General features: G+C 37.6%; 1 protein-coding gene across 1 annotated transcript in view; it reads right to left on the reverse strand.

The window, feature by feature from the left end:
* The window catches only part of Hao1 (hydroxyacid oxidase 1), a 56,595-nt gene extending 31,432 nt beyond the window's left edge, over positions 1–25,163 (reverse strand). Inside the window, exons 1-3 of the mRNA XM_004661509.2 lie at positions 25,027–25,163; positions 19,616–19,767; positions 1,085–1,340 (exon numbers count right to left, since the gene is read on the reverse strand). Of these exons, the coding sequence (XP_004661566.1) occupies positions 1,085–1,340; positions 19,616–19,767; positions 25,027–25,163 (545 nt within the window). The remainder of the gene's footprint in view (positions 1–1,084; positions 1,341–19,615; positions 19,768–25,026) is intronic.
* Positions 25,164–25,665: the final 502 nt, after the last annotated feature.

Below are 25,665 nucleotides of genomic sequence, written 5' to 3' on the forward strand. Positions count from 1 at the left end.
ACTTGACTTTTGAAACTGTTAATTTTGGATTATTTTAAAATGATAAACAGACTATGCTAACATGTGGCTTCATTTGTTCTTAGTCTTTTATCTTTCTTCAATCTTTCTAGCCCTTATTGTTTCAAACACAATTAAAGTGTAGACAGTGTGAGCAATGATCCTTGTGGAATAAACTCAAGATTCCCAGAAAGCCATCTCTGATCACCTCTCATACACTGTTATCAAAATGACCTCCATTAAAACTAAGAGTGTGATCCTAGTTCAAATACTTTTATCACCAAGAGCTACTACACATCAGTCACAACTGGTATAAAAAATCCAAGAGATGGTTATTTCCACTGAGCCTTCTCCCCAGCCCGATTTTGGTATCAAATGTAGGAAAGAAACAGCAATGAAGAAAGAGGTCTCTAGCTATGGGAAAATGCATTCTTTTCTCTGTGAGCTCCACTGAGTTCCTGGATCTGAGTCAAGCTGATTCTAATTGTTCAATACTACAAGGAAAGTTAATAAAAAGGTTGGCTGATAGGGAAAACTCATTATGGTTCAATTTTATATTATTTGATATACTGTTTTGCTGGCACAAGTGAATGAATGAATAAATAAGAAAACATTGATCAGTAGAAGAACCCTATGAAAGAAACAGAAGAAGGGTCCAAAGCATGGCTTCTTTCACCTCCACTTTTTTTGCTTCTTCCATCTTCCTAGCCCTATTTGTTCTTAATATGATTGAAAATAAATATAAAGGAAAATGTTTGCATTTGGAACAATTAGGGCTAGAAAGAATAAAGAAAGATAAAAGTAAATATAGGATATCAGGCTCTCAATAACCAACACTTGTCTGTGTAAAGTGAAATTTTTTCCTCCATCTAATTACTACTTCATGCAGTCCTAATGTACTCTGGTTAAAAAAAAAAAGGGGGGGGTTGATTTTATAAGTATATACATACCAATTCCTATTTTGTTTTAACAGTTCAAATATGTCATTCCCATGAAAACACATGTTATTTAGGTATTTAGCACTAACACTATCTCTAGATCTCAAAGCCCAACAATCCCAGACAAGATCTACTTTAAGCACACTTACCTAAGTTGTGATGGCAGCTTGAACCTGTTACGCACATCATCTAGGCGGTTGCCCAGGTAAGGGGTGTCCACGGTCACAAATATGGCCTTGTAACCCATCTGCTCAGCTCGCTTCACTAGCTGCTTGGTGACTTCGCGGTCCTTGTAGATGTACAGCTGTAGCCAGCGAAGTGCCTTGGGACCAGCCTCTGCCACCTCTTCAATTGAGGAGGTGGCCCAGGAACTCAGCATCATCCCAGTTCCTAGGGCTTGACAGGCTATTTAGAAAAAAAAAAAAAAAAAGAGGAGACATGACACAGGCCTAGCATAGCTCCTCTTGCCCCTAAGCCTTTAAGTTATGGTTCAAAAGGGAAAAAAAAAAAAAAAACTTTTTCAATGCCATAACAGCATTAATTCAAATATTTGTAAACATAAAACATTTGTTTCTTTTAATATTATGTGGACTCCTAAACAAAAAGGAACAAATAGCCAAAGAAGTTCTATCATCTAATTAATTGAAGGCCTTTATAGAGCACTGACCTTGAGACTAGCTGACAGCAAAAATGCTATGCTGCATGCAGTTCCATGGGGGAGAGACAAATCATCAGTGGAGATAAACAAGAGTGTACACTGCAAGCCTAAAATTTGTCCAGCCAGGCCAAATGAGCCAACTGGTACAATAGTGGCAGTCTGTTATGGGGGAATCCAACTGCTCTCTAATTGGACTAGGGGCCCACTCCATGGGAGGGAAGACATGCCTGATACTGAAAACCTATGAGGGGGAAGTCATGAGCTCTAGGGGAGTGACATCTGTTGGTGTCTAGCTAAATGTATATACTATGCTCACCAAATTTCCTGGTAAGCACTTCTCTTAATGTTCATACTCATGTGTTAATGTTGCTCTCATTTTTGGTTACAGGAGCTTTATTTTCAGATGGTGGTGACCTTGGGATGATATCACCATAATGTTGAGAAGTGACAGAGGAGTGTTCAACACTGAAACATCTCTATCATACCTTCCAAGGCTCAGGGTCCATTACAGAAGAAATGACAGAAGGAATGGAAAAGCCAAAGGAAGGGTAGGACTCTTACATTCAATCATTCAGACAGAAATTGGCCTCGATATACATGACCTCACAGTGTCCAGCACTACCTTCACAAGACCTTCATAATAGGAGGAAAAGATGGTGACATTAAAATAAAAGAGACTGATTGAGAGGGGTAAGATGCATGATGGAGAGTGGAGTTGCAAAGGGAAAGTGGGCAGGAGGGAATTACCATGGTTTGCTGTCTATAATTATGTAACTTGTCAATAAAAAATTTTTAAAAAGGAAAGAAGAAGGAAACTTCTCAGCTGACTACCACTGGACTTGACCTGTAACATCATCTCACTAGGTATCCAGCCTGCTGTCCACCCTGACAATTAGGGGTTTTTAAGAATCACCATAGTCATCTAAGCAAATTCCTTTTTCAAAAAAAAGTCATAGCCAGGTATGTACACTTTTAATCCCAGCACTTGTGAGGCAGAGGTAGAAGGATCAATAACTGTAAGTTCAAGACCAGATTGGGACTACAAAGTAAGTGCCAGGTCAGCTGTGGCTAGAGTGAGACCCTACCTTAACCCCCCCCAAAAAAAAATCCCTATTATAGGTAAGTAAGTAGATAGGTAGGTAGGTATATAATACAGAGAGAGATAATAAATGGGAAGGTTATAGGTAGATAAGTAAATATAAAGTTATTATACATATGTAATTTGGTAGATGATAGACAGATAGCTAGATGGGTAGGTAGATTAGATAGATAGATAGATAGATAGATAGATAGATAGATAGATAGATAGATAGATAGATAGATAGATGATAGATAGATAGATTTTGAAAGATAGAGATACTATTAATTCTGTCTTTCTGGAGAACACTGACCTTTATAATCAGAATATAGATACATCAAAGAAGGAAATCATTCCATATGTCAATATATATAACACAATTCCAAATTTGTGAAAAATGTAATTTTTAACATATGATGGTAGGAGATTTATGGATAAGTTCAATATTTTCTCCTTTTTAATTTTTTAAATTTAATTTTTAAAGTTTATAGTAAGTTGTATCCCTACCATTTATGTGAGCTTTTAAAAATGTATAAGCAAGTTATCATAAAGAGGCATATCCTTGTAAGCAATGTAACAAGAAAAAAGCAAGTGAAAAAAAAAAGAGTCTTAGAAGACGTGGAAGAACATGTACAATGTACTTTCCTCCAAAACATTAATGGAGGAGAAACGGATTAGATGTTTCATGCTATATAGAAAACTTTAAGAGATAAATCATAATTATCTCTAAACTGGCTATGTGACTCCAAGAAGTTTGGATCATCTGAGTGCTCAGAATGCACCAAACGGGAGCAAAAGGTGTTACCTGAGTGATTCGCTGAGATGGTGATGGGAATCTAGAGAGATGCCATTATAAAGCTTCTCTGAGAGATTCAAGAACTCCCTTCAGGGCTCAATAGATTGCTTAGTAGTTAAAGCACTTACCTGTACAACCAAAGGACCTAGGTTCAATTCCCCAGGACCTATGTAAGCCAGTTGCACAAGATGACACATGTATCTGAAATTTGTTTGCAGTGGCTGGATGCCCTGGCATACCCACTCTCTCTCTCCCTCTCCCTCTGCCTCTTTCTCTTAAATAAATAAATAAATAAATAAACATTAAAAAATAAGAACTCACTTCACTTCGAAACTTTAGTCAACAATCAGTACCCATGGGGATGATGAAACTAGACCCTGGGTCCTCTCCACAGTTTCTGACCCATAGGCTCAAGATGGGAACCAGGAACTTGGCCTTCCAGTCAGTTTCCAGACATTGCTGCAGTCTGGGCATTGACACTTAAATAGAAGCAGCAGCAAATAATAAAAGTATAAGTTCAAATAGCAATAAGGTGAATTTGTTTTTTTTAAAAAAATGTTGCTTTTCATGACTTTGACAGTGTTTTCATCAACATTCTCAAATCACAAACTACATACAAAAGCCATGAGGTAGAGAGGACCATGTCCATGGGCCACAAATCTGTTCCTCTCTCCCAGGAGCTCCTTGGAGAATTTCTATCATATTTCACCTAGCTTGCAAAACACATCCTCAAAATCTATGTTTCCCTAGGTAATAACACATACAAACATCTGGAACATTGCCCAACTTTCATTAAGTTTAGAAATGTCAAAACAACACCAGAGGGTATTGATCATTTGGGTCAAAATCTTTTAATCATCAATTCATCACAAAGAGACTATGTCTTGCAAAAGATTTAACCTAAGGTCACACAGAGTTTGGAAGTAAAACAGGACAAAATGCAGAAAGTCTATTTGTCCAAGGTTATGTCTACAAGACTCTCTGGTACCAAGCATAGATAAATAGCCTTCCTGAATATTTCACGGCCATGACACCCAAAAGAGTAGGTTAACCATGTGCCTAGGATGCTCACATGCCAACAGGTCTGGGAAGGCATATAACTTTGAAATCTAGAGGGAAGCCTGGCTATAGGTGCAGAGGGAATTGGCACAAAGCAGTGAGTAGACCAAGAACCTTCATGCAGGTAAATGAAAAGTACTGTGTACACTCCACAGCAACTCTACAATGGGAACATTAAAACCTACAAAAATATGCCCCTGATTTCACTAGAAGTCTCTAAACAATGCACAGATAATACTGACACCCAAACCATTTAATTTTAACAGGGTGCCTTCCTTCATAAACAAATAGTCTGGGATTGTACAAGGCCCATTTAGGGAGAGACCAAAAGATTTGCCCATTTTAGTAAGATCAGATCTGAGATTAGGCTGGAACACATCAGCATGGCAATTATACTTGTTCATGTATTAAAATAATCCCAAATGTGGGTGCTTGTGACTGCAATATACAGAAGGATGAAGAAGGAGGCATAGAAGTTCAAGACCAGCCTGAGTTTTATAGTGTGTCTTTGACTCAAACAAAAACAAAAAGAATGGAAATACTTCCATTCTAATAGGTAAGTAACCACAGCTGCAAAGTAAATCTTCCTCTGTCCTCATTTCCCTTTGAATGTTCAAAAAGCTTCAGTGTGTCATCAGTTCCTTCATTCCTCAGGGAAGCCTCAGAGCTTTCTATACCCAGCAACCTTATTAAAGCCTGGAACACCTTGGGTGGCATCTCCACTTAGACCAGCACTTGAGCATCACCTTTAATGGGTCAAGGTCCTTTGCTATACTAGTTGCTAAGAATTTCAAATGACAGCCAGGAGTGGTGGCGCACGCCTTTAATCCCAGTACTCAGGATGCAGAGGTAGGAGAATTGCTGTGAGTTTGAGGCCACCGTGAAACTCCATAGTGAATTCCAGGTCAGCCTGGGCTAGAGTGAGGACTCTACCTCAAAACAAAACAAAACAAAAAATTCAAATGTCACCTTTACTTGAGAGATAAAAATAAATATTTCTAGCTCACATTGATCTTTGGAGATAAAAATTATAACCTTTAAAATTTTATAAGTATCTTAGCAGGGTCAGGCATTGTTAGTCCAGGGCTTGGAAGCATATATGTGTTTCATCCTTCTATTCAGTTTGACTCTCCCTGTGAAATTTGAATCTCTGACCTCCCACCCTCAAAGTCAAGAACCATCAGATGCCATTCTACAAAGGACAGGATCCCACTTTTATTTCTGCACACTATGTGCCTATTCACCACGTGAGAACAGAAAACGCCAAGATGTGCTTTTTTTCTAGCACACCTGGGAAGTACAGCTCTCAGCTGTATTGTGAAAGCACAGCCTGGCTCTTACCTAGAGTGAAGGTTTCTGATGCAGTTCCGAGGTTGAAAACACATCCTAAAGATAACACATCTAAGAATGCATACCATCAAATGAATGACCATTGAGCTCTAGTAACAGCCCAGAACTTTCCTTTCTCATCCCCTCTTATAATTTCCTAAGATACAACTGAAAGAATAGATCTCTAATGTCTGTCTGTTTGCTATTTTTGTTGAGATAGAGTCCTATATCATACTGTAGCTTGACTTATAACTTGGTGTATTCCAGGCTATCCTAATACAGATGAGGGTCCTTTTCCACCTTAGTGCTAGAATTTCAAGTATGCACTACCATGCCCCCCCAAAAAACCTTTGATGCACTGGCTTTATTCAGACTTTATTAATATATTTGGCATTTCTTTCTCTTCTTGATTTACAAGCAACAGCACTTACCATTGCTCTAGAGAAAATTCAGAACAAGCATATCATTTTCAAAAAGGCACTGACATTGTCACAGGTACATAAGTACTAAAGACAAAACTATGTCTATGACTTGGGAGATAACACTGGCATCTCAGAAGGGCAATGGAGGATCATAGGTTCAAGGCCCAGATTACAATCCCAGTTTTGCCATCTATGAGGCACATTCCAACTGCAAAATGCCTTAAGCACTGATGGATGGGTATTTGTGACAAGGTTTTCAAACAATGTCTATATGCTTTAGAGCACACAACTGCAAATAGCTGGGTAGAAGGATTCTTAAGGCCAGGTAGAACAAAAACTATGAGATAGCTGTGATTTTATTTATAATTTTGCTCAAGACCAGAGTTTTGTTTAACATTATTATACATTAACCTTTCCCATAGCTTCTTGTGGCAATATTTTTGTTCTTTTAATATATCAATTTCTATATATTTCAAATGACAAGTAATAATGATTACAATATTCAGTCATGCTAAATAACATATCCAACTTAATTTTCATGATAAGAACATTCAAAATCTATTACTTGTAGTTGGAGATGTAGCTCAGTACAGTACTTGATTATCATGTACAAGGCTCTGAGTTTAATCACCAGCATTAGAAAACTAAAAAAAAAAAAAATAGAAATATGTTTCAGTATTGAATGTGGTTACATGCAGTGCAGTGGTTCACTACCACTTTTTCCTCCAGTCTAATTGAAACTTTGTAGCATCTGACCAACATATTCCTGTTCTGTCCTTCTTCCCCACCCCAGATTCTGGAAATTATCCTTTCTATTTTCATGAGATTGACAGGTTCCACAGACAATGATGTCACATAGTATTTGGTTTTCTGTGTGTGCTTTATTTTATTCCAGTTCCATCCATGGATTGAGGACAATAGAATTTATTTCTTTTCTAGGCTGTCTAATATTCCATTGTATGGTCACACCATAATTTCCTTATTTATTCATCTGGTGATGGATGATTAGGTTGCTATATTGGCTATTGTGAATAGTGGTGAAATCAACATGGGAATGAAAATGTATCTTTACCTTAGCAGTTTCAATTCCAATACTTATTTGGGGGTAGGATTACATGATCATGTGTTACAATTTTCATATTTTAAGGGATTGCATCAAACTATAAAGCATTAATACAGAAAACAATTATCAAGTGAAGCAAGAACATGTTGACTGGGTTAAGATATTAGCAAACAATACATCTAATAGGGGGCTATTATAAATAGTATCTGAGGTACTTGATTCAATACGAAAAAAATGACCCAAAGGGAAACAATTAGTGTTTTCAGGGTTACAAAGTGAAAGCTTCCCTATACTCAGTCATAATGAAGCTTTTTAAATTAAATTTTTAATTGCATACACTAGGGTGTGACAGTACTACAAGAGTCTTTATCTTCAGTGAGTGTGGCTCTGTCTCACTAGACCAATGTTCAGCAGATGGTCAACGGATTTTTATATCAGTTCAGATCTGAATGGAGCTACCTCTGGGCATTATACAAACCCTAAGCTCCAGTGCCCAGTAACTTAAGGAAGCTGGAACAGGTAAATATCCTTGGAAATCATCATGGATAGTCAGTATCCACCCTATGGCTGAGGAATTAAATTGTGCTTTTGGATGTGGGCAACTTCTTCATATCAAGCATCAATGCAAACATACATATTTGGTTCAGACAATATGGGTATGGAGGAGTGAAGATAGGAAAGCTGTCATGTGCTTACATTTTAGGTGATTATATGCTAAGCCTGTGCAGGCCAGGTCTTTACTTGAAAATTCAAAAATTCACCTCTCTCATTGACTAGAGTTGACTTATCCCCTCATTACTTCTGGTGCTTACTCTGAAATTGGAAGATTCCACAAAGACTGGGAAGTCTTAGGGTCTTCAGAAAGGAATGAGTTTCTTCTACATCCAGGCCTGTTCCATATTCAAGGATATAACTATACCTTTGGGAACCATTAAGAACTTTCTTCACAGGTTCTATCAGATTATTCTCAAGCTTGATGTCACAGAAACTGTTGGGATGTTGAGGAAACTCAGATTATGTCCAAGTAGCCCATAGGGAGTCTTGATATTGTGCATTTCCCTTAAGCTCCCAAGTGATTTTAGTGCTTCATGTATATGTTCATAGGAACTCTTATCATAGGAACGCTTGTCAGTTAAGTGGAATACTTTTGATCATCTTCAAAGACAGATTTTATAGAAAATGAAAGGCAGAAACTGACCAGTGATGGCAAAGTGGGCAGTGGCTGTCACATGCCTTGTCAGTGACCACCCATGCTCTGTTGAGGCAGTTTTGCTGTCTGTTGGTGGAGACTGGACAAAAGCATGGTTTCACAGGCCACATTTGCTCACTTGTTCACCCTTCACTACTTTTAAGAGTCAAGAAACTTAAAATCATTAGGGTGAAAACCCCTCAACACAACCATAACTAAATGTATTTTGTAAAGTCACTTGCCCATGATTTCCCCAGCTTCCAGATTTCAGATTCAATCCTATTGGATCAAAATTAAAATGACCAAAATTAAGAAAAAGAGAGAGAGCTTACTCAGAGCTGATAAGGTACAATTTACCAAGTTTTGAATAGCTTCCAAATGTTAGCATCAAGTCAACCTTGCAAATAGCATGCCAGTCATCAGTCAAAAGCATGATGACAGACCTCATACCCATCCACAGTGACTTCCATCCCTACCTCACCAGAGGAAAAAATAGTATTTACCAATGGGACCAAGTGGAATATTAATTTCTGTGAGTTTGTAATGTACTCATACTAGAGCAGAACAGTTCAACAATGTGTTCCTTTGAATTCAAGTGACATCTTTGAGCATAGCACTGAGTTTCCAAAGTTACATGTTTAAAGGAAAAAGAAAGGAAAAAAGGGAAGGAGGGAGGAAGGGAGAGAGAAAGGAGTTACCCAAAAGTTTTAAGACATTTTAAAAGTGTACTTGATTATAAAGCTCCTACAAAACTTAGTCACTATAACAGATGCACTGGAAATAATTGTGTTGGAAAAATGAATTTTGTCATTTATACAGGAAGTCCTTGTGTAATAGGGAAACTATGCAGTGACAAAGTATCCAGTCATTGTGTGGCTCTATACTCGAGGTCTGACAGGCCGAAGTGTTTGCATAAGTGTTCACTGTAACATCCATTGCGTATGTCAGCCTGTCATTGTGCAGAAACTAGTTACACAAGTTTGTTAAAAACACAATGTTGTAAGAATGTCTAAAATCACTACTAAGAGAACCTACAAAAGTAAAATTCTCAAGCAATTAATCTAAGTGCAGAACAAATTGTGCTTGAAATAGTTAAAAGTGGTCAAATTACTGTTTGTTTGTTTGTTTTTCATGTAGTGAACTGAACTAATTGAAGCACTCTTAAGAAAGGCCAGGAAGCCAGGCTGAATTTTAGTGTTCACATGAAGTTTCATAGTCTGAGTCTGGAGCAGTACATTCTGCAGTGATCACACCACATTGCCCTTGACCCTGAAACCTCTTTAAGACCACAAGGAAGCATCTGTAAGAAACAGTGAGTCCCAGCGACATCTTACACCTCCCTGCCTTGCTTCCACTTGGTCTCTAGAGTGGGACACTAACAAAATACAGCATCACCTAGATTGCAGTGCTTCTCAGGTGACTGTCCTGTAGTCTGACTATTTGGGTCCTGACATACTGCAGGGTAAGATGCTTTTCTCTTAAGGATAGTTTGAGGAGCATCAATTTATACCTGAGGACCTCAGTCAAGTTCTCACAGCTTAACAGCCTCAGTGTTAGGACACATTTCTGTTCTTTGCTTCTTACTAAAAACTCACAGAAATAATTTCGTGCAACTCTACAAAGTGACTTGATTGATTACATTTTGGTGTAAAGTCCTTGTTATCATATTCCACTTGATGTTGATCTTTAACACAGCTTGGTTGAAAGTTTTAATAGCCATCTTTGAAAAATAAATTTTAACTTCATTAAAGTGATTTGATCATTGAATCCATTTTAGACAAAATGCAATTATAATGTTCATAAATATTTTCAGAGAGGAATTACACACCTCATACATGTAATCTTCAACTTATAGTAGGCCAACTTACTATTTCCAGTTTTAGGATATAAGGAAACAAATGTGTATTTAGAAGAAACCATACTTCAAATTTTGAATGTTGATCTTTTATAGGCTAGCAATATGCCAAATGATAATTTCTTGCTATGCTCAGCAGTAACAGTGAGTTATAGCTCCCATGACCCTCAGGAACATCAGAGCTGACAACAATGCAATGTCCTGGCTTGCTGAGCTTAGAGGTCAGTTGACTCAGTATATTAACTCATGTGTCTCCTTCACCAGTTTTGGTTGCTGGAAAGCAGATTCAAATCACAAAACTAAGCTAAAACTGGTTGAAACAAATATAAAAACAGTGTGGACTACTAGTTATCTGTTTGGATTTTTGTTTTTTTGTTTTTTTTTAGGCATTCTCTTCTAAATATTTAGGTAACATAATTTGGGCAAAGCTTTAGGCAATTAATTCTCCTTTATTCCTAAATTTGCTTCTTAATGGTTAAAGTGCAGAAAATACTGGGCAATGACAAACAACTAGGTCAGAATTCAGAGTGAAACAGACTTGCATTAAACTCTGTCTACTATGGGAGAGGCCTTATTCAAGGGGTTCCTTTGCCTTTACTGACAATGACAAAGACAATGACTTTGTACATCTGCCCTGAGAATGACAGGGGTATACAGCCCAACCATTAGACAGGATGTATAAGACACTTTTGAAGGAATGAAAGAGTCTTAAAACATGCTCACTATTTTGCATGGATTGGGGAAAGTTAAGAACAATGGGGATATTTTCCTAGGAGGAATGCAGCAATGTATATCTCCTCGGTTGCCTGCTGCAACACATAAATATATAAATCAATAAAACTTTCAAAACGACACCATTTGGGTTGGAAGTAAAGGAAATGATAGTTTTTTTTTTTTTGTTTTTTTTTGTTTTTTTTCTGCTGAATGCTCTTTCAGTCAGTGTTAAAGCTGATCACTTAATCTTAGCAAATCCAGAAAATTCGACAGCTAGAGCTCTCACCTACATCCTAATTCATTCTTGGGGTTTGCATGACTCTTTGTGTTACCAGGAAGTCTCTTCCACCTGCACCTTAATAGGTGGCCAGATCATAGCCGAATCCCCAAAACTTCACTTTGGAATGTTCTGCCCTTTTAGGCTCAAAGAGAAAGTGTTTAGATGTAATGGTTTTATGGCCCATCAAATCCTGTGTGGTATCCTCTAATTGCATGCAGGGGCAGGGATTTCTTTTCAAACTCTTCTCTTTTTTGGACAGTTTAATAAGAATTTGCTAATATACTGAGCATTCCTGGAACGCATTAGGTGGGTTTTAATTTTTCTCTAAATGAGGTCCCAGTACTCCCTCACGTGGCACTTGTCCACATAACAAGTCAGAAATAAAAGAATAAATGAGCATTTATTTTTTTAAATTATTTCCCATTTTAAAAGCAAGGAAGAGGAAAAAAAAAAAGATGAAGTAACTCCATGGAAGACAAAGTAAAGTTTAATCATGGCTGCAGGGCATAAAGCAGAGCATGGAGCCGCACAGCACTCGTTCAACATGACTGAAATAAAGCCACACAATTCCACCTGTTTTATCAGCTAGTAATTTATGTTCATTATTTCTAATTCTTTCAATATATGAAAGACCTGTAAAAATAATTTTATATTCTCCCCTGAAGAATATTAGGGACAAAAATTTCAAAACAAAAATAAATGGAGCCCCAAATACATGTATCATTAGGTTGGAAACAATTCACATTAAATATCATGTCTTTTGACAATTATTAAAATATTGAGTAAATATTTTTCATTCATACATAAATATATATACAATCTGTGTAGTCAATTCACTTCATAACAGCTATAGAAACTTTGATTTTTTTGATTTATAATTCAAGATTTCTTACATATGCTCCTAATTTTTATAGAACATTCATATTTCTGAGTTTCATTTTCTGTCATATATTTCATCTTCTTAAAATTAAAAGGATAAAACTATTAAAATAACATTTCAATGACAAATCCTATAATATAGATGGGGATGACCTTCAAGCTCCTCATTATAGCTCATTATATTTGGGAATAACTGTGCCAACTAGAAGAATGTAGTGGGAATTGCCTGGGAAACATGAAGTACTCAATAAGCATTGGCTATCGTTTCTACATTTGGAGGGGCCAATTTTTGAATTTATGTAATATTTACTAAATGACCAAGATGCAAAGGTAAGTATGCATCTGATTCCTATCCTACATCTCAAGAATGTAATATAAGAAACAGAAATCAAATGCTCACTCCCACCTCATCTCCTGCCTCATCCGCCTGCTGACATATAATATAGTAGACAAAGGTAAAATATCAGAAAATGAAGAAAGGGCATCTATATAGTTGAGCTTTCTTTCATTTGGTAATTCATGAAATTTTAAATGTAGAAAAACCATCTATCATTTTCAAAAGTATCAAAATCACTTACTCTTATAGGACATTTCCTCCTGGTTCTTGTTTGGTTTTCATTGTTTTGTTTTTCAAAGGAGATTCTCACTAAGCTTCGTGACCTGTAGCACATTCTGTGGCCTCAGGCTGGCCTCAAAGTCACTGCTATCTCCTGTCTCAGCCTCTACAATGTTAGGTCTAAAGCAGAACTCAGATGTATCCAGCTCTATGGTGTATTTTGTTTTGTTTTGTTTTGTTTTTTGACAGCATCGTACTATGCAGTCCTGGTTGGCATGGAGCTATGTAGCCCCTCCTGGCTTTGAACTCACAGCAATCCTTCTGCCTCGGTCTCCTGTGTGCTGGGAATGTAGACATATGCCACCATATCCAGCTGTTTTTGTTTGTGAAGTTTAATAGTTATAATTTTTACCATATTTTTGTTTTTGAAGTAGAACTCTTTCCTTTGAACTTTAGTGCAACATAGCAGCTATGTGCTCAGTGACAGCTAAATTCTCTAGGATCCCTTAGAACAACCCTGAGCCCTTTGGGACTTACTATACAAACCACTGGCCTCGCTTAAGCAGGTCTCTTTATCAGTGAGGAAATGTAATCCTAGAGAGTGAAAATGACCTGCCACAAGAAGCAAAACCAGTTAGTGGTAAATTTCCACATAAATCAGATGCCCCAGCTGAACAGCCCTGGGGACAGTTGTTGCCCACAAAAGTATTTGCTTTGGCCCACATATTGTTGCCCCAAATACTGTTTTAGAGAATTTTGATTTATTTGCCAACATATAAAAAACAGGAGATTGTACATAAAAAATGGAGATTTCTGGCCTCTTTTAAGAGATTTGATGATTTGGCAGGCTTCCCTCCTCACTCTCTCAAGAGCAGTCTGCGAGAACAAGGACATGGCTGCCCCCTTTGGGAGAGAGCCGGCCATCCCCTCCTGATGGCCATGGCCCTCTGCTTGCACTGCTGTTTTCTCACCTCTGTCCTTCTTTAGAATTAAAACACTTCAAGCTTGGCTTTAAATGTAATTTTTTAGGTCCAGACAAAAGTCAAAAATATTTTTAGCTAAATAAAAGGAGTGATTTTTCATTCCAACTAAGGTGGAAATGGAGTGTACTTTCTTGAAAGATTTTGTAAAAGCAAGAGACTTTGAGACTTGGAGCTCTAAGAAAATAAAGTGGTGGCATGCCCTGTTTCTGTCAGCTTTTCTAGCATCTATCTCATGAATGTTTACAAGAATCCACGAGAGTTAAGGCTCTTACTTATATCCTTATGTACCAAGTGAACTTGTTGCTTATTAAAATTTATTTTTAAAAAATGGCCCTCTGCATTTTTCTGTCAACCCTATATTAATTGGCCTTTTAAAATGAAATGAAGCATAGTTCTGTTGGGTACTGTACAATCAAGAAGCAGTATTAAAGTGTAGAATCCTGCCCTTGGGTCTAGTTCATACCCAGCTGTGGTGATAGGAAATGGTGAAGGGTCCTTGGCGTTGTACTCTAAAGATCACATAGGGAATGTATGTCAAGGCAACAGCAGGATACACATGCTAATTATGCACACCAGTCAATACCCTATGAATATGATTGGCCCTCTCTTTTTCTCACAAACAGTGATGATCTTGATACTTTTTCTAGAAAGACTAAAAATTAACCTTTGTCTTCTGAACTTGGCCCCAACCTCTGTTTCTCACTGGAGGCTATCACCCTGGAAATGGAGAGAGGCCAAGAAGTTTAAATGGTGACAAAACAATTTTTCACAGTAATATTTATTGATTTCATAATATTCCTTAGGATGAAATCTATCAGGAGAGATTTCCATATTCTTTCTGAGGGTGATAAAAAAATCAAATAATAACTCCATATCTCCATGATGATTTTCTGAGTTTCACAAAGGAATCTCTACTAAATGTAGATAGAATTCCATCCTTGCTTCAATATTCCAATGGCTAGCTATAATCTTCACTAAGCTTCAATCTTGAGCTACATTCCTGAAGATGCCAGAAATGACAATAAGATTTAAGCACAAATCTTTTTAGTTGGGAGAGGTCCAAGTTGAGTAGGAAAAAGGGGAAAGTGACTGAGAGCAAGGCAGCTCATGGAGAAAAATGTTAATGGGCAAACAGTTTTTGTGGACACCTTAGCCAGATTTACACTGCTGTGATCAAGGGAGCTGGGTGGTCAGCCACTAATAGCTGCATTACAGGCTAAAGGATCTGGCCTACTCCCAGCTGACCAAACAGTGGACTTTTGTGGACAAACATAAAATGTCAGGCAAAAAGTTTTAGATTCTGAAAGGAAGAATTAATAAAGGACTCTGTTATCCTCTGTTGCAGCAGCAACAACCCCAGAGCCTCACCTTTTCTTTCCAGGTTACTCATTATCCTACAGCCAAAGTCCACTGACCAAGGAATATTGGTTATCAGGTGATAGGCCAGTAGTCTACAGGATTAGTTGCAATATGAAACAGCAAAACAACCTGCAGATACTCGTGGGAAAACAAATGCAAAGCTTAAGAAGGCTGAAGTCCTTAACAGAGGTTTCTAGTATTCTTGAGGTCAGCGCATATGGCCTGGCACTGTGGTTTCCAATGCCTCTGCAGACTTGGAGTCACTGCATCCATTTCCCTCTGCTTTTCCTCCTTGTCCACATGCCTATTGTGTATGTCAATCTCATGGGGGACCTGCTGCGCATGCACCCAAATCTATAAACTAATGACTTCTGAGAACTGTAATTGAGATATTAAATGGGCTTTGGAAATTCAAGCAACACAAAGTGGTTAGAAGTCCCAATTCTGGAGACAGAAAGCACGAATCTGAGTCTTATGACATGTGCTTCATTTTCTCACATGTGATATGGGCTTAATGATATAACATGCTGCTCTGTTCTTGCTAAAGATTCAGTGACATTATACTTGTGATAGTGATAGACTTTTTAAAGTAAAATTAACAATGAGACTCTAATGGGCAATAACATCTAGTCATGGTTGGTGCCAGGGGATGTAATGATGGGCATATAGGCCTGTCTTAAGTTATCAGCTCAGTTTCTAAGGGAGCATTTTTAACTAATCTTCAGCCCATTCTCACTAGAATAGGCAGTACTGGCCTTTGAACCATTGAAAGTGAGCAGAAGAGTAAAACACTCATGTACCAGCTATGAAACAAGCTCTAGAACACGACCTGCTTGCACAATGTAACAGCAACATTCAGTGAAGAGGCCCATGTAAACATCACATTCTTCCTCCATAGTATCAGAGCAGGAGAGCTCAGCCTAATGCTTTCCCTATTTCTTCTTGTTGTTTCCAACCTCTTTATGGGTTTCTGGTTTGGTCTGCTCTTTTAAATTTATTTTTATTTTATTTTTCCTTCTTACATAAACAGAAGAGCATAATAGTAAACTCACCACTCAATAACAACAGAAGGCATCTTCAGAATATATTTAGAACCTATGTATTGTTTGTGACTGCTTTAAAAAAATATATTCAAGACAGAGAGAGAAAGGGAAAGAGAGAGAGAGAATGGGTGCACCAGGGCCTCCAGCCACTGCAAACAAACCAGACTCATGCACTACCATGTGCATCTGGCTTACATAGGACCTGGAGGATCAAACGTGGGTCCTTAGGCTTTGCAGGCATGTGCTTTAACAACTGAGCCATCTCTCCAGCCTTGTGACTACTTTTTATAAGAACTAAATTACAGCCATGTATGGTGGTGCATGTATGTGATTAAAGCATTCAGCAGGTGGAAGCAGTAGGATCATGAGTTCAAGGCGAGGATGAGGTACACAATGAGAACCTGTATCAAACATGTAAATAAATGAATAGAAGAGAATGAAAATAGCTATGATAACTTTATTGAGTTTTATAGAGAACTTTATTATATAAACATAATTCAAATTGGTCTTATTCCCAGAAGGCTGCACTCTTATGTTTCCAGTGCCCTGCTCTCCTCAGAGGGGTTACCAAGTTATCTCTACCCCATCTGCCAGGGCCCAGGAAACATTACAGAGGAAGTGGCAGATGGAAAATGACTTCTGGACTAGAGAGATGGCTTAGCTGTTAAGGTGTTTGCCTGCAAAGTCAATGGATCCAGGCTCAGTTCCCCAGACCCATATAAGTCAGATGAACAAGGTATCATATGTGCCGGGAGTTTATTTGCAGTGGCTGAAGACCTTGACATGCCCATTTTCATTCATTTTTCTCCCGCTCTCTCTCTCTTCCCTCCCTCTTTCTCTCCCTCAAATAAATAAAATTTTAAAAAGTGAGTTCTGCTCTCATTGCTAGCCTGAGGTTCTGAGGTTCTGCAGGGAGATGGTGGTTGACACTGAGGAGACTCAAAACTCATCAAAGCAGAAAATCAGAGGCTGCTAAGAACTCAACATTAAAGGAGACTTATAACATTACTTGTATTATTAAAAAAAATAATTTTAGGGCTTGAGAGATGGTTTAGTGGTTAAGCGCTTGCCTGTGAAGCCTAAGGACCCTGGTTCAAGGTTTGATTCCCCAGGACTCACATTAGCCAGATGCACAAGGGGGTGCATGTGTCTGGAATCTGTTTGCAGTGGCTGGAAGCTCTGGCACACCCATTCTCTCTCTTTCTCTCTATCTGCCTCTTTCTCTCCCTCTCTTTCTGTCACTCTCAAATAACTAAATAAAAATGAACAAAAATATAATTTTATTTCTTTATACACTCAAATTTTAACCTATCTCCAATTTTGGGACAGACTTTCCAATTTTAAGCCTACTAAAAACAGCTGATATGTAAATTCTTAAAAAAAAGTTATTCCTCAAAATAATCAGTGATTTCTGGGGATTTCTAGAAGGTAACTGATATCATTCACATTTCTGGAAGTATAAAAGTAATTTTATAAAAATTAGTTAACTTTACACTCTTCCCATCCATGTTGAAAAGGAACATTTATTCTGAATCTCATCAGACTATATATTAATTATTTATAAGTGAAATTAAAAGTTTTCGTCTGTTGATTGGCTATTGTTATACCTCCATTTGTTAACTTCTTATTTACATTTTATTGTTAATTTATATCTGTCTCTTCGTACTCAAAAACAAATGTTCTTTACATTGATGGGTATTAACCTTTTGCAGTCACATATTTTCTCAATTGTTTTTCAATTTGCCTTTGATAGCTATCTTAATTTTTGGAACACTGAAGTTTTAATCTTTTATGTTCATTTTGTTTGTTTGTTTGTTTTTTTCATTTTGAGGCAAGGTTTCAATGTAGCCCAGAATGACCTACAACTCACTCTGTAGACCAGGCTGGCCTTAAACTCATGGCATTCTTCCTACCTCAATCTCCTTAATGCAGGTTGTGTTTTCTTTTATTTTTAATATTTTAATATTTATTTAAGAGAGGGAGACAGAGAAAAAGAGAGAGAGAGAATATGAATGAGTGCACAAGGGCCTATAGCCACTGCAAAAGAAATACAGATGCATGTGAATCTGGAGTATGTGGGTTCTTCACAGGCAGATGACATAACCACTTAAGCCAACTTTCCAGCCCCTGCTCATTTATTTTTAAATTGTGTATATGTGTGTGTGTAAGACAGAGACAGACAGATAGGAGAGATAGTCTTGCTACTGCCAACTGAATTCCAGATGCTTGTGCCATTTTTGAGGTCAAGTATATCTGGATTATGAGAAATTAAATTTGGGCCAGCATGCTTTACAAGAAGTGCCTTTTTGAGATGCACCATATTCCCAGCCACATGTTCATTTATCCACTTTTGTTTTACTCGTTGTTGTCTATAGCTTCTTAACCCACCTTTGAATACCCAATTAGCATATCCCTCACTCCCAACTTTTCCTTTTCCTACTCCGTTTTTGGATTGCAATAAAATGCCCCAAATATCTAAAGCTTCTTACCTGACTGTATTCCCAAAACTGCCAGTCCCTGGCCTAAGCCTGTGCCATATAACCTCTTTGTTCCATGGCAGAATTTTGATGTTCCTGGCAGAATTCTGTGGCAATCATTTCAAGGAGTAATGTAAATCCATGAGATCCTTCATTCTCAAACCAAAACACAATAAAATAGTATTTATTTTATGTTCTCTTGGCCTTCATTCTCTGCCCTGATTATCATCCAAAGATGTCAAGGAGAATTCATTACAAAGTTTTCTATGAGTTTCTAAAGCAAAATGTGAAGATATCTATGCACAGCTTTTTAAATGTTCATCATTGCTAGGCAACTAGGACATTCATATATTAGCCATGGAAAGAAACTTCTTTACATCATATTTTCTTTTCTCTTTGCTTCCTTCTGAGATAGCTGGAAATTCTCTACTGGCAATATAACCCATCCATAAAATATAACCACATCCTAAAGCCATGGAAAAAACCAGAACCAATCAGTTCGTTGGGCTTTCCCCTTTAGTATGAAAATCACTTGAGTTTGGAAGGAGCAGATCTATGAAGAAAGGTATCACTTGGTTGTATCCCACTTCCGCCAGTACCTACCTATGGTTGTGGGTGAGCCATTTATCAGACCATTCCTTTTAAAGATGTTTATATTATTCATAATGCAAGAAATATTTTTGGAGGCATAGGTACAATCCTCAAGTAAACCAATGAGACAACTATTTATATCCCCACTTTATAGCTGAGAAAACCCAAAGCAGTGTGTCATGCCCAGATCCAAAAAGTAAAAACTTCAAGAAGAGTAATTTTAAAGGTAGATCCAATGGATATAGGCTTTGTGAATACAAAAGCATCCAAGGAAGTATTCATTTGGCTCATGTAGGAAGGGAGCCACTGTTAGCCCCCTACTGCCTTGGTGCGGAGGACTCCTTCCTACCTCTAACAGTAGCCAGCTCCCCATCCACATGCGCCATGCACTGCATGGCTGTTGCCCCGGCACATACTGGCATGCTGACTCTCTGTCCTAAAACAGAAGTTGACAGATCGATGTCAGCAACATTCCGGAGCATCCGCGGGTAGAGCTTCCATCTAGAATTTTTTAAAAATTGACAACTTTAGAATGTTAAATGTATAGCCAAAACTTTAACAGTTGCAGTAAACTAAAAAGAGAAAAAAATTGTATTTTTAATTATGCAAATTACTTTTTATAACACTAAAGGAAAACATGAAATTTTAATATTTATTGGCATGGGAAGCAATCTGATGATCATAAACATTAAATAGTGTATACCTGTGTAGAAGATTACATGCTATTATTCCACTAACATACATTACTTTCATTTTGTGTGCATCAGTTAAAATTTTTAAATGTAAGAAAAACGACAATGAATTCCTAAGCAAATTTCACTAACACATAGCTAACAGGAAGAATATTTCATCTATGCAATGTACTCAGTTCTTGGAATTGTGACAGACAGACAGACAGACATAGTGGTTTAATAGCGAAGGCAATCAAAATTAGAACACTTCACTCATGCCCAAATTTCACCTCAGTCATCTGACAGCCACTGGACTGTTTTGTTTGTCCTCACAATTTGCCTTTAAAGACTATCATATGCATGGATTTACGGCCTATGGGTAGCTTTGGAGCCTGACTCCTTCTGGGAACTGTAATGTGGTCGGTACTCACCATGGTGCTGACTGGGTTTGTCAGTCCTATGTGCCTTTGCACTGGTGAATTTCATTCCACCACACATGAGTCCTGCTATTGTTAAACCATTCCCAAGCTAAAGAACATTTGGATGGTTCTATGTTATAGTGACTATACACAGTGTCATGATGAATATTCTGCTATAGGTGGTTGGGAGAATGAATGTAGATTTTATTTTACTTTTCCTAGGCCATTCTGAAAATGTCACACAAACACATAATAGGTAGATTTGAGTTTAAGAAAATAGGTTACATATACTTTTTTGCTTTCTGTAATAGACAGTAGCTCAGTAGCTAGAGGAATTTATTTTTAAGATTATAATTTGCCTTCTTCAAGGTCCTTCAACTAAATGCTTATCCACTAAAGAATGATGATTAGGAATGAGTTGGGGATTTTATTTGTTACTTAAATATTTTTACTAAAAGTACTAAAAGGAGAGCTGGAGAGATGGTTTAATGATTAAAGGCACTTGCTTGCAAAGCTCATTAGCCTGAGTTTGATTCCCCGGCACCCACATAAAGCTGGATACAAAGAGACACATATGTTCCCACCATACACATACATATGCACACAAATATGTAAATGAATGAATTACAAGTTTTAAATAATTAATAGAAACTAACAATTTTATTTAAAGATTTTTTTAGACTAAATAATTTTGTATGACTTATTCTGTAATTATTCTATACTGAAATAAAAAAAATCATCATTAAGCCAAAAACAAATATTAACTAAAAAGATTATAGGAAAACAACTTCTTTTTCCTGTCAACAAAATATATATCTCCTACTTGTTCGGGTTCACTATGTTCCTCACTAGTAAATGATTTAAAGTAAATACTGCCTTATTTTAAGAAGAATTAATGTAATCACTGTGTACAGACATACACACAAAGACCTAACCAACACTCACATCTCACTTTCTGGATTTAACTCTACCTTCAGAGAGACTGAACTATTTTAAAGTAAACAAAGCTAAGTATGACTTAGGCAAGGATAAAGCAAGAAATAAAAAGCCCTTCACTGAATCACATTTCCTGTAGCAGAAATTTTGCTTTAAGAGTCTGTAAACTAACAGTGGTCACATAATAAAGCAAAAACCTCCAGTCCCTGAACAATATAATAAAGAAGTTTTACTGTGTGATTTCTATGTTATTCCTTTGGACATCATAATTGTCATTATTTTATGTCACACCACATGCTCTGTTTCTGGAAGTCTTTTCTTCTCCACCTGACCCTCACAGTAGGACGCTTTGATCTCCACTTCGAAGCTGGAGATGTAAGAGCCTTCAAGAGAGCTTTTATTACCAATCATCTCTAAGTGTGTTATTAGGATGAATAAAAGAGGTTTTAATAACAGCCACTGGTATGGCAACCTTGGAAGGCATGAATATTTACTTAGGGATGAAGGAACAATGAGCGCTTTTATGAACAGAACACACAAAGCTGTAGGGCATCAGCTGTGGTACGTGCATGCATGTATGTGTGTCTGTGTATGTGCACACGTGGATTTTTAAATGTCACATTTCCATTTATAAGCCATGGCTCAATCTTTCCATCTGGAGACAGCAGCCTGTGTTCCTCCACGTGGTGGCGCAGTCTCCTTAATAACCACGAGCCCTTGTTTTCCCATAAATATCATTTTCTGTTCTGAGATGTTACAGAGACTTGTCTGCCAGTGCATGAAATGCAATTCCCGGGCAAAATTAAATAAAGATAGTGGGTAGAAAAAGTGTACGTCTTCCAAATACTAATGACAGTAATTGGCCCGATCATTTCTATAGCTTTCCAAACCTCACCCACTATGCCTTAACATAACCTTATACTGTGTCATTACAAAGCCAACAATGTGGGGAAATGTTGTGAAGATGGACGGAGAACATTAATCAATGGGATAATCAGTATTTTTGAATAGGTAGAAAATGAGTTAAGGAAGCAGGTGAAAAGAGGAATGTTCCAGCAGGACTTTCTGCCCATGCTTTACATCCATACAAGAGTTCAGTTCTAAATAATCAATCAAGCAATATTCCTCTACCAAAAAGGTAACTTCTCTCTGAAGACATTCGCAAGTTACCTGACTTTTTCAAGCCATGTGCTGAATAGTCACACCAACTGAACACTCCAAATTAATGTTTAAGTCCTACAAAACAATTGCACAAAATTCCAGGTTCTTCAACTTAACTTCTTCAAAAATGTAAAACAAATGATTCAGAAAGCAACTTCAGCATCTATTTAACATATTAACTGAGAAGCATTGTGACATTTATATCCATAAGAATAATACTCATGAGTCTCTATTGCTGTTCAACATAGTGAAGATTTTACCACTTGATCCACTGGTCATTAAAAGTAAAGCCACACATTTGTCAGCATTAATAGCTGATACCACAGGGAAGAGAAGAGCTCCATTTCCAATGGCATAAAGGGCTACTGCACACCGAAATTGTGGACCTCTTCATCATATATAAATTTCAGAAAAAGCCACACAGTATATGCAGACCCAGTGAGTTTGAGTCAATGTGGAAGAGAAATGCTGTAGTATTATCCTTTAAACTAATGCCACTCAGGTAGGCTATTTAGAGTGAAACACCCTGACCTTCTGACATTTGCCCTATCTCTGTTATATTTGCAATAGAAAATTTCATTTGTCTGAGTAGTTTCATTTTTACATGCTCTTGTGATTCTTTTCTTTTATCATGATAATATTGGAGTCCAAGGCATATCTAGAAATGTCTCCCAGCAGTTACTAGTTCAAATAAGTAGCCCAAGTCCTCCTACCTCCAAAATGTGGTTGTTAGATTGAGTATTCTTTGATAAGTGCAGCCACAGAGGATTTTCCATTGTACTTATGAGATGGGAAAGTGCAGAAAATTTATACACATTTTAGAAATGCCCTGACCTTATGTCAAAACAGGTTATCTAAGGGTTCGATGGTTTGCAGCATTTATTTGGATCAGAAGGAGAAATTTCAGAGTGAGTCCTTCATGTACTGACCAGCATGAGACAGAAGGTGTTTAAGAAATGATGAAGGTACCTTAGAGATGTACTATGTGATTACCAGCAACAATGATGAGACACTAATCCTATGCATCTGTGAAGCTTTGAAATTTCCTTGGCTATAATGTCCTATTTAGGCCAAGGTGTTCTTTAAGGGAAGTACTCATAGAAAACCCATTTACCTGGTAAACAGAGCTGGCATGGTCTCCAGAAGGAATATCTAAGAAGAGCAGAGACTTTTGAGAAGACCCCTACATATTAAATGGGGATTTTTTTTTAAGTGCAGAACTTTAACCTCTTTACTCTTAGCAAACATTCCCTTTCACAATTTCCCAAGAAATTGCAGGAGCTCAATGGAGTTTCAGTGAAAGCTGAAGTCAAAGGATTTTGGTGGCAGTGGGGGCTGCTGAGGAGACACTCCGCTCTCCAACCCTCACCATCCTCGGGTTTTACCACTGACTTGTGATGAGCCAGTGCTGCCAGCCAAAGACTTCCTGGATTTCACCTCTCCTAAATTAGATAGAAAAGTAATTCTGGTGTACACCAAAGAAGGAAGTTAAAAAGAAAGGCAAATTTTACCTCCTTGTTTTCTAAAACCTCTACTGAATCACCATGTACGAGGACTTACAGCAGCACTGCTATTTCTCGGCACTATAACAGACGATGGGCAAAACTGGAAGAATACAGGGTGATGAAGGCTGCCCTGAGCAGCTGAGAACACTCTTTTACAGCTATTGCACATCTTGTTTTTACTACAAACAGAAAACAAACTGTGACACCATTCTATGCTTTGAAATATGAAAGTCAGGGGAAAGTTAATTAGGAAAACGAGATGAAGAATCTTGAAGGAAAGATGAACCAGCAGGGTTGAAAGATTAATGCCACGTAGACAAACTGAAATTTAAAGTGAATATTTAGACAACCGTATTCAAAATGAATGACAACATGGGAAGCCAACAGGATGGGAACAAGGGAGGCAATAATCTTATCTAGCATGCAAGCAGGATTGATGGCTGTCATGCAAGTAATGCTACTTTCCTGCACCACCCAGAAGCACTCACTGTACTCGCAGAGGAAAAGAAAATGGCACCAACAGACTTTATGAATGTTTCTACCAGTAGCTAAATAAATGATCATATGGAAGTAAGACAAGGTAAGGTTGTCTTAGTTATAAATTGTTCAAGATGCCCAGATTTTGAATAATTTTAAATATTTTAAGAATTGGGTTGGAATGATAGCTCATTGGTTAAGCTGCTTGCCTGTGAAGCCTAAGGACCCAGGTTCAGGTTTGATTTCCCAGCACCCATGTAAGTCAGGTACACAAGGTGACACATCTGTGTGGATTTCATTTGTAGTAGCTGGAAGCCATGGTGCACCCATTCTCTATGGGCCAGTCTGTCTCTCTTTCCCCCTCTCTCTTTTTCTCTCTCTCTTTTTCTCTGTCTCTCTCTCAAATAAATATAATGTTAAAAAATATTTTAAGAGGCCATCTTATCATCCCTGAAGTGTTTCCCTCTCTTTTATACACAAATTCCTCTAATATGATACTATGTATACAAAAGTGGATATTTTTTGTATGCAATCTTTCTACTAACACACGATGACAAATTTCATAATAAATTTTAATAACCAATTTCTTACCTGGAAAATGCTGTAATATTGTCAGCCAAGGTCTCCTGATCATTTGCCCCAGACCTGTAGTAATCATACACTGACTTCTGAAGCACTGACCTAGCATGTTGTTCATAGTCATTGATGCAGACCAACCGGGGAAACATTTTCACAGTACTGCAACTGTAGATGTTGTCAGGGTTTCTAAATAGAGTGCCTTCTATACCCTGACAGTTCCGTTATTCATCAATTATTACTAGACTTTTGCCTAAATTCACTTTTAGTTCTCCCTTGTTTGCCCAGTGTGAACAAACACCACGTGCTTAGGCTCTGACATCTTGATCTGCCAAGGAACATCACCACCACAGAAACTGAGGCTAAAGAAGAAGCAGTGGTTGAGTCAGTCATGCTCAAAGAGATGAGTTAAAATTTAAGGGTTATAAGGTGCTTTACTCTATTTCAAACCCAGAATAGGTTGATTTATTATCTAAAACCTCAGGAGAAATATCATCCTGAAATAACATGTATTTATGCAGCCAGATTTTTTTTCAACTGTCACTTCATGCTTTATAAAGCTTCATAAATTAAATAGGATTGGATGGAGAGTCAAAATATCTTGCACCAGGTAAGGACTGGAGGGAAACTCTAACTTACACTGGGTAAGGGTCT

This window comes from Jaculus jaculus, chromosome 8, assembly GCF_020740685.1.
Source record: "Jaculus jaculus isolate mJacJac1 chromosome 8, mJacJac1.mat.Y.cur, whole genome shotgun sequence".
NCBI classification, from domain to species: Eukaryota; Metazoa; Chordata; class Mammalia; order Rodentia; family Dipodidae; genus Jaculus; species Jaculus jaculus.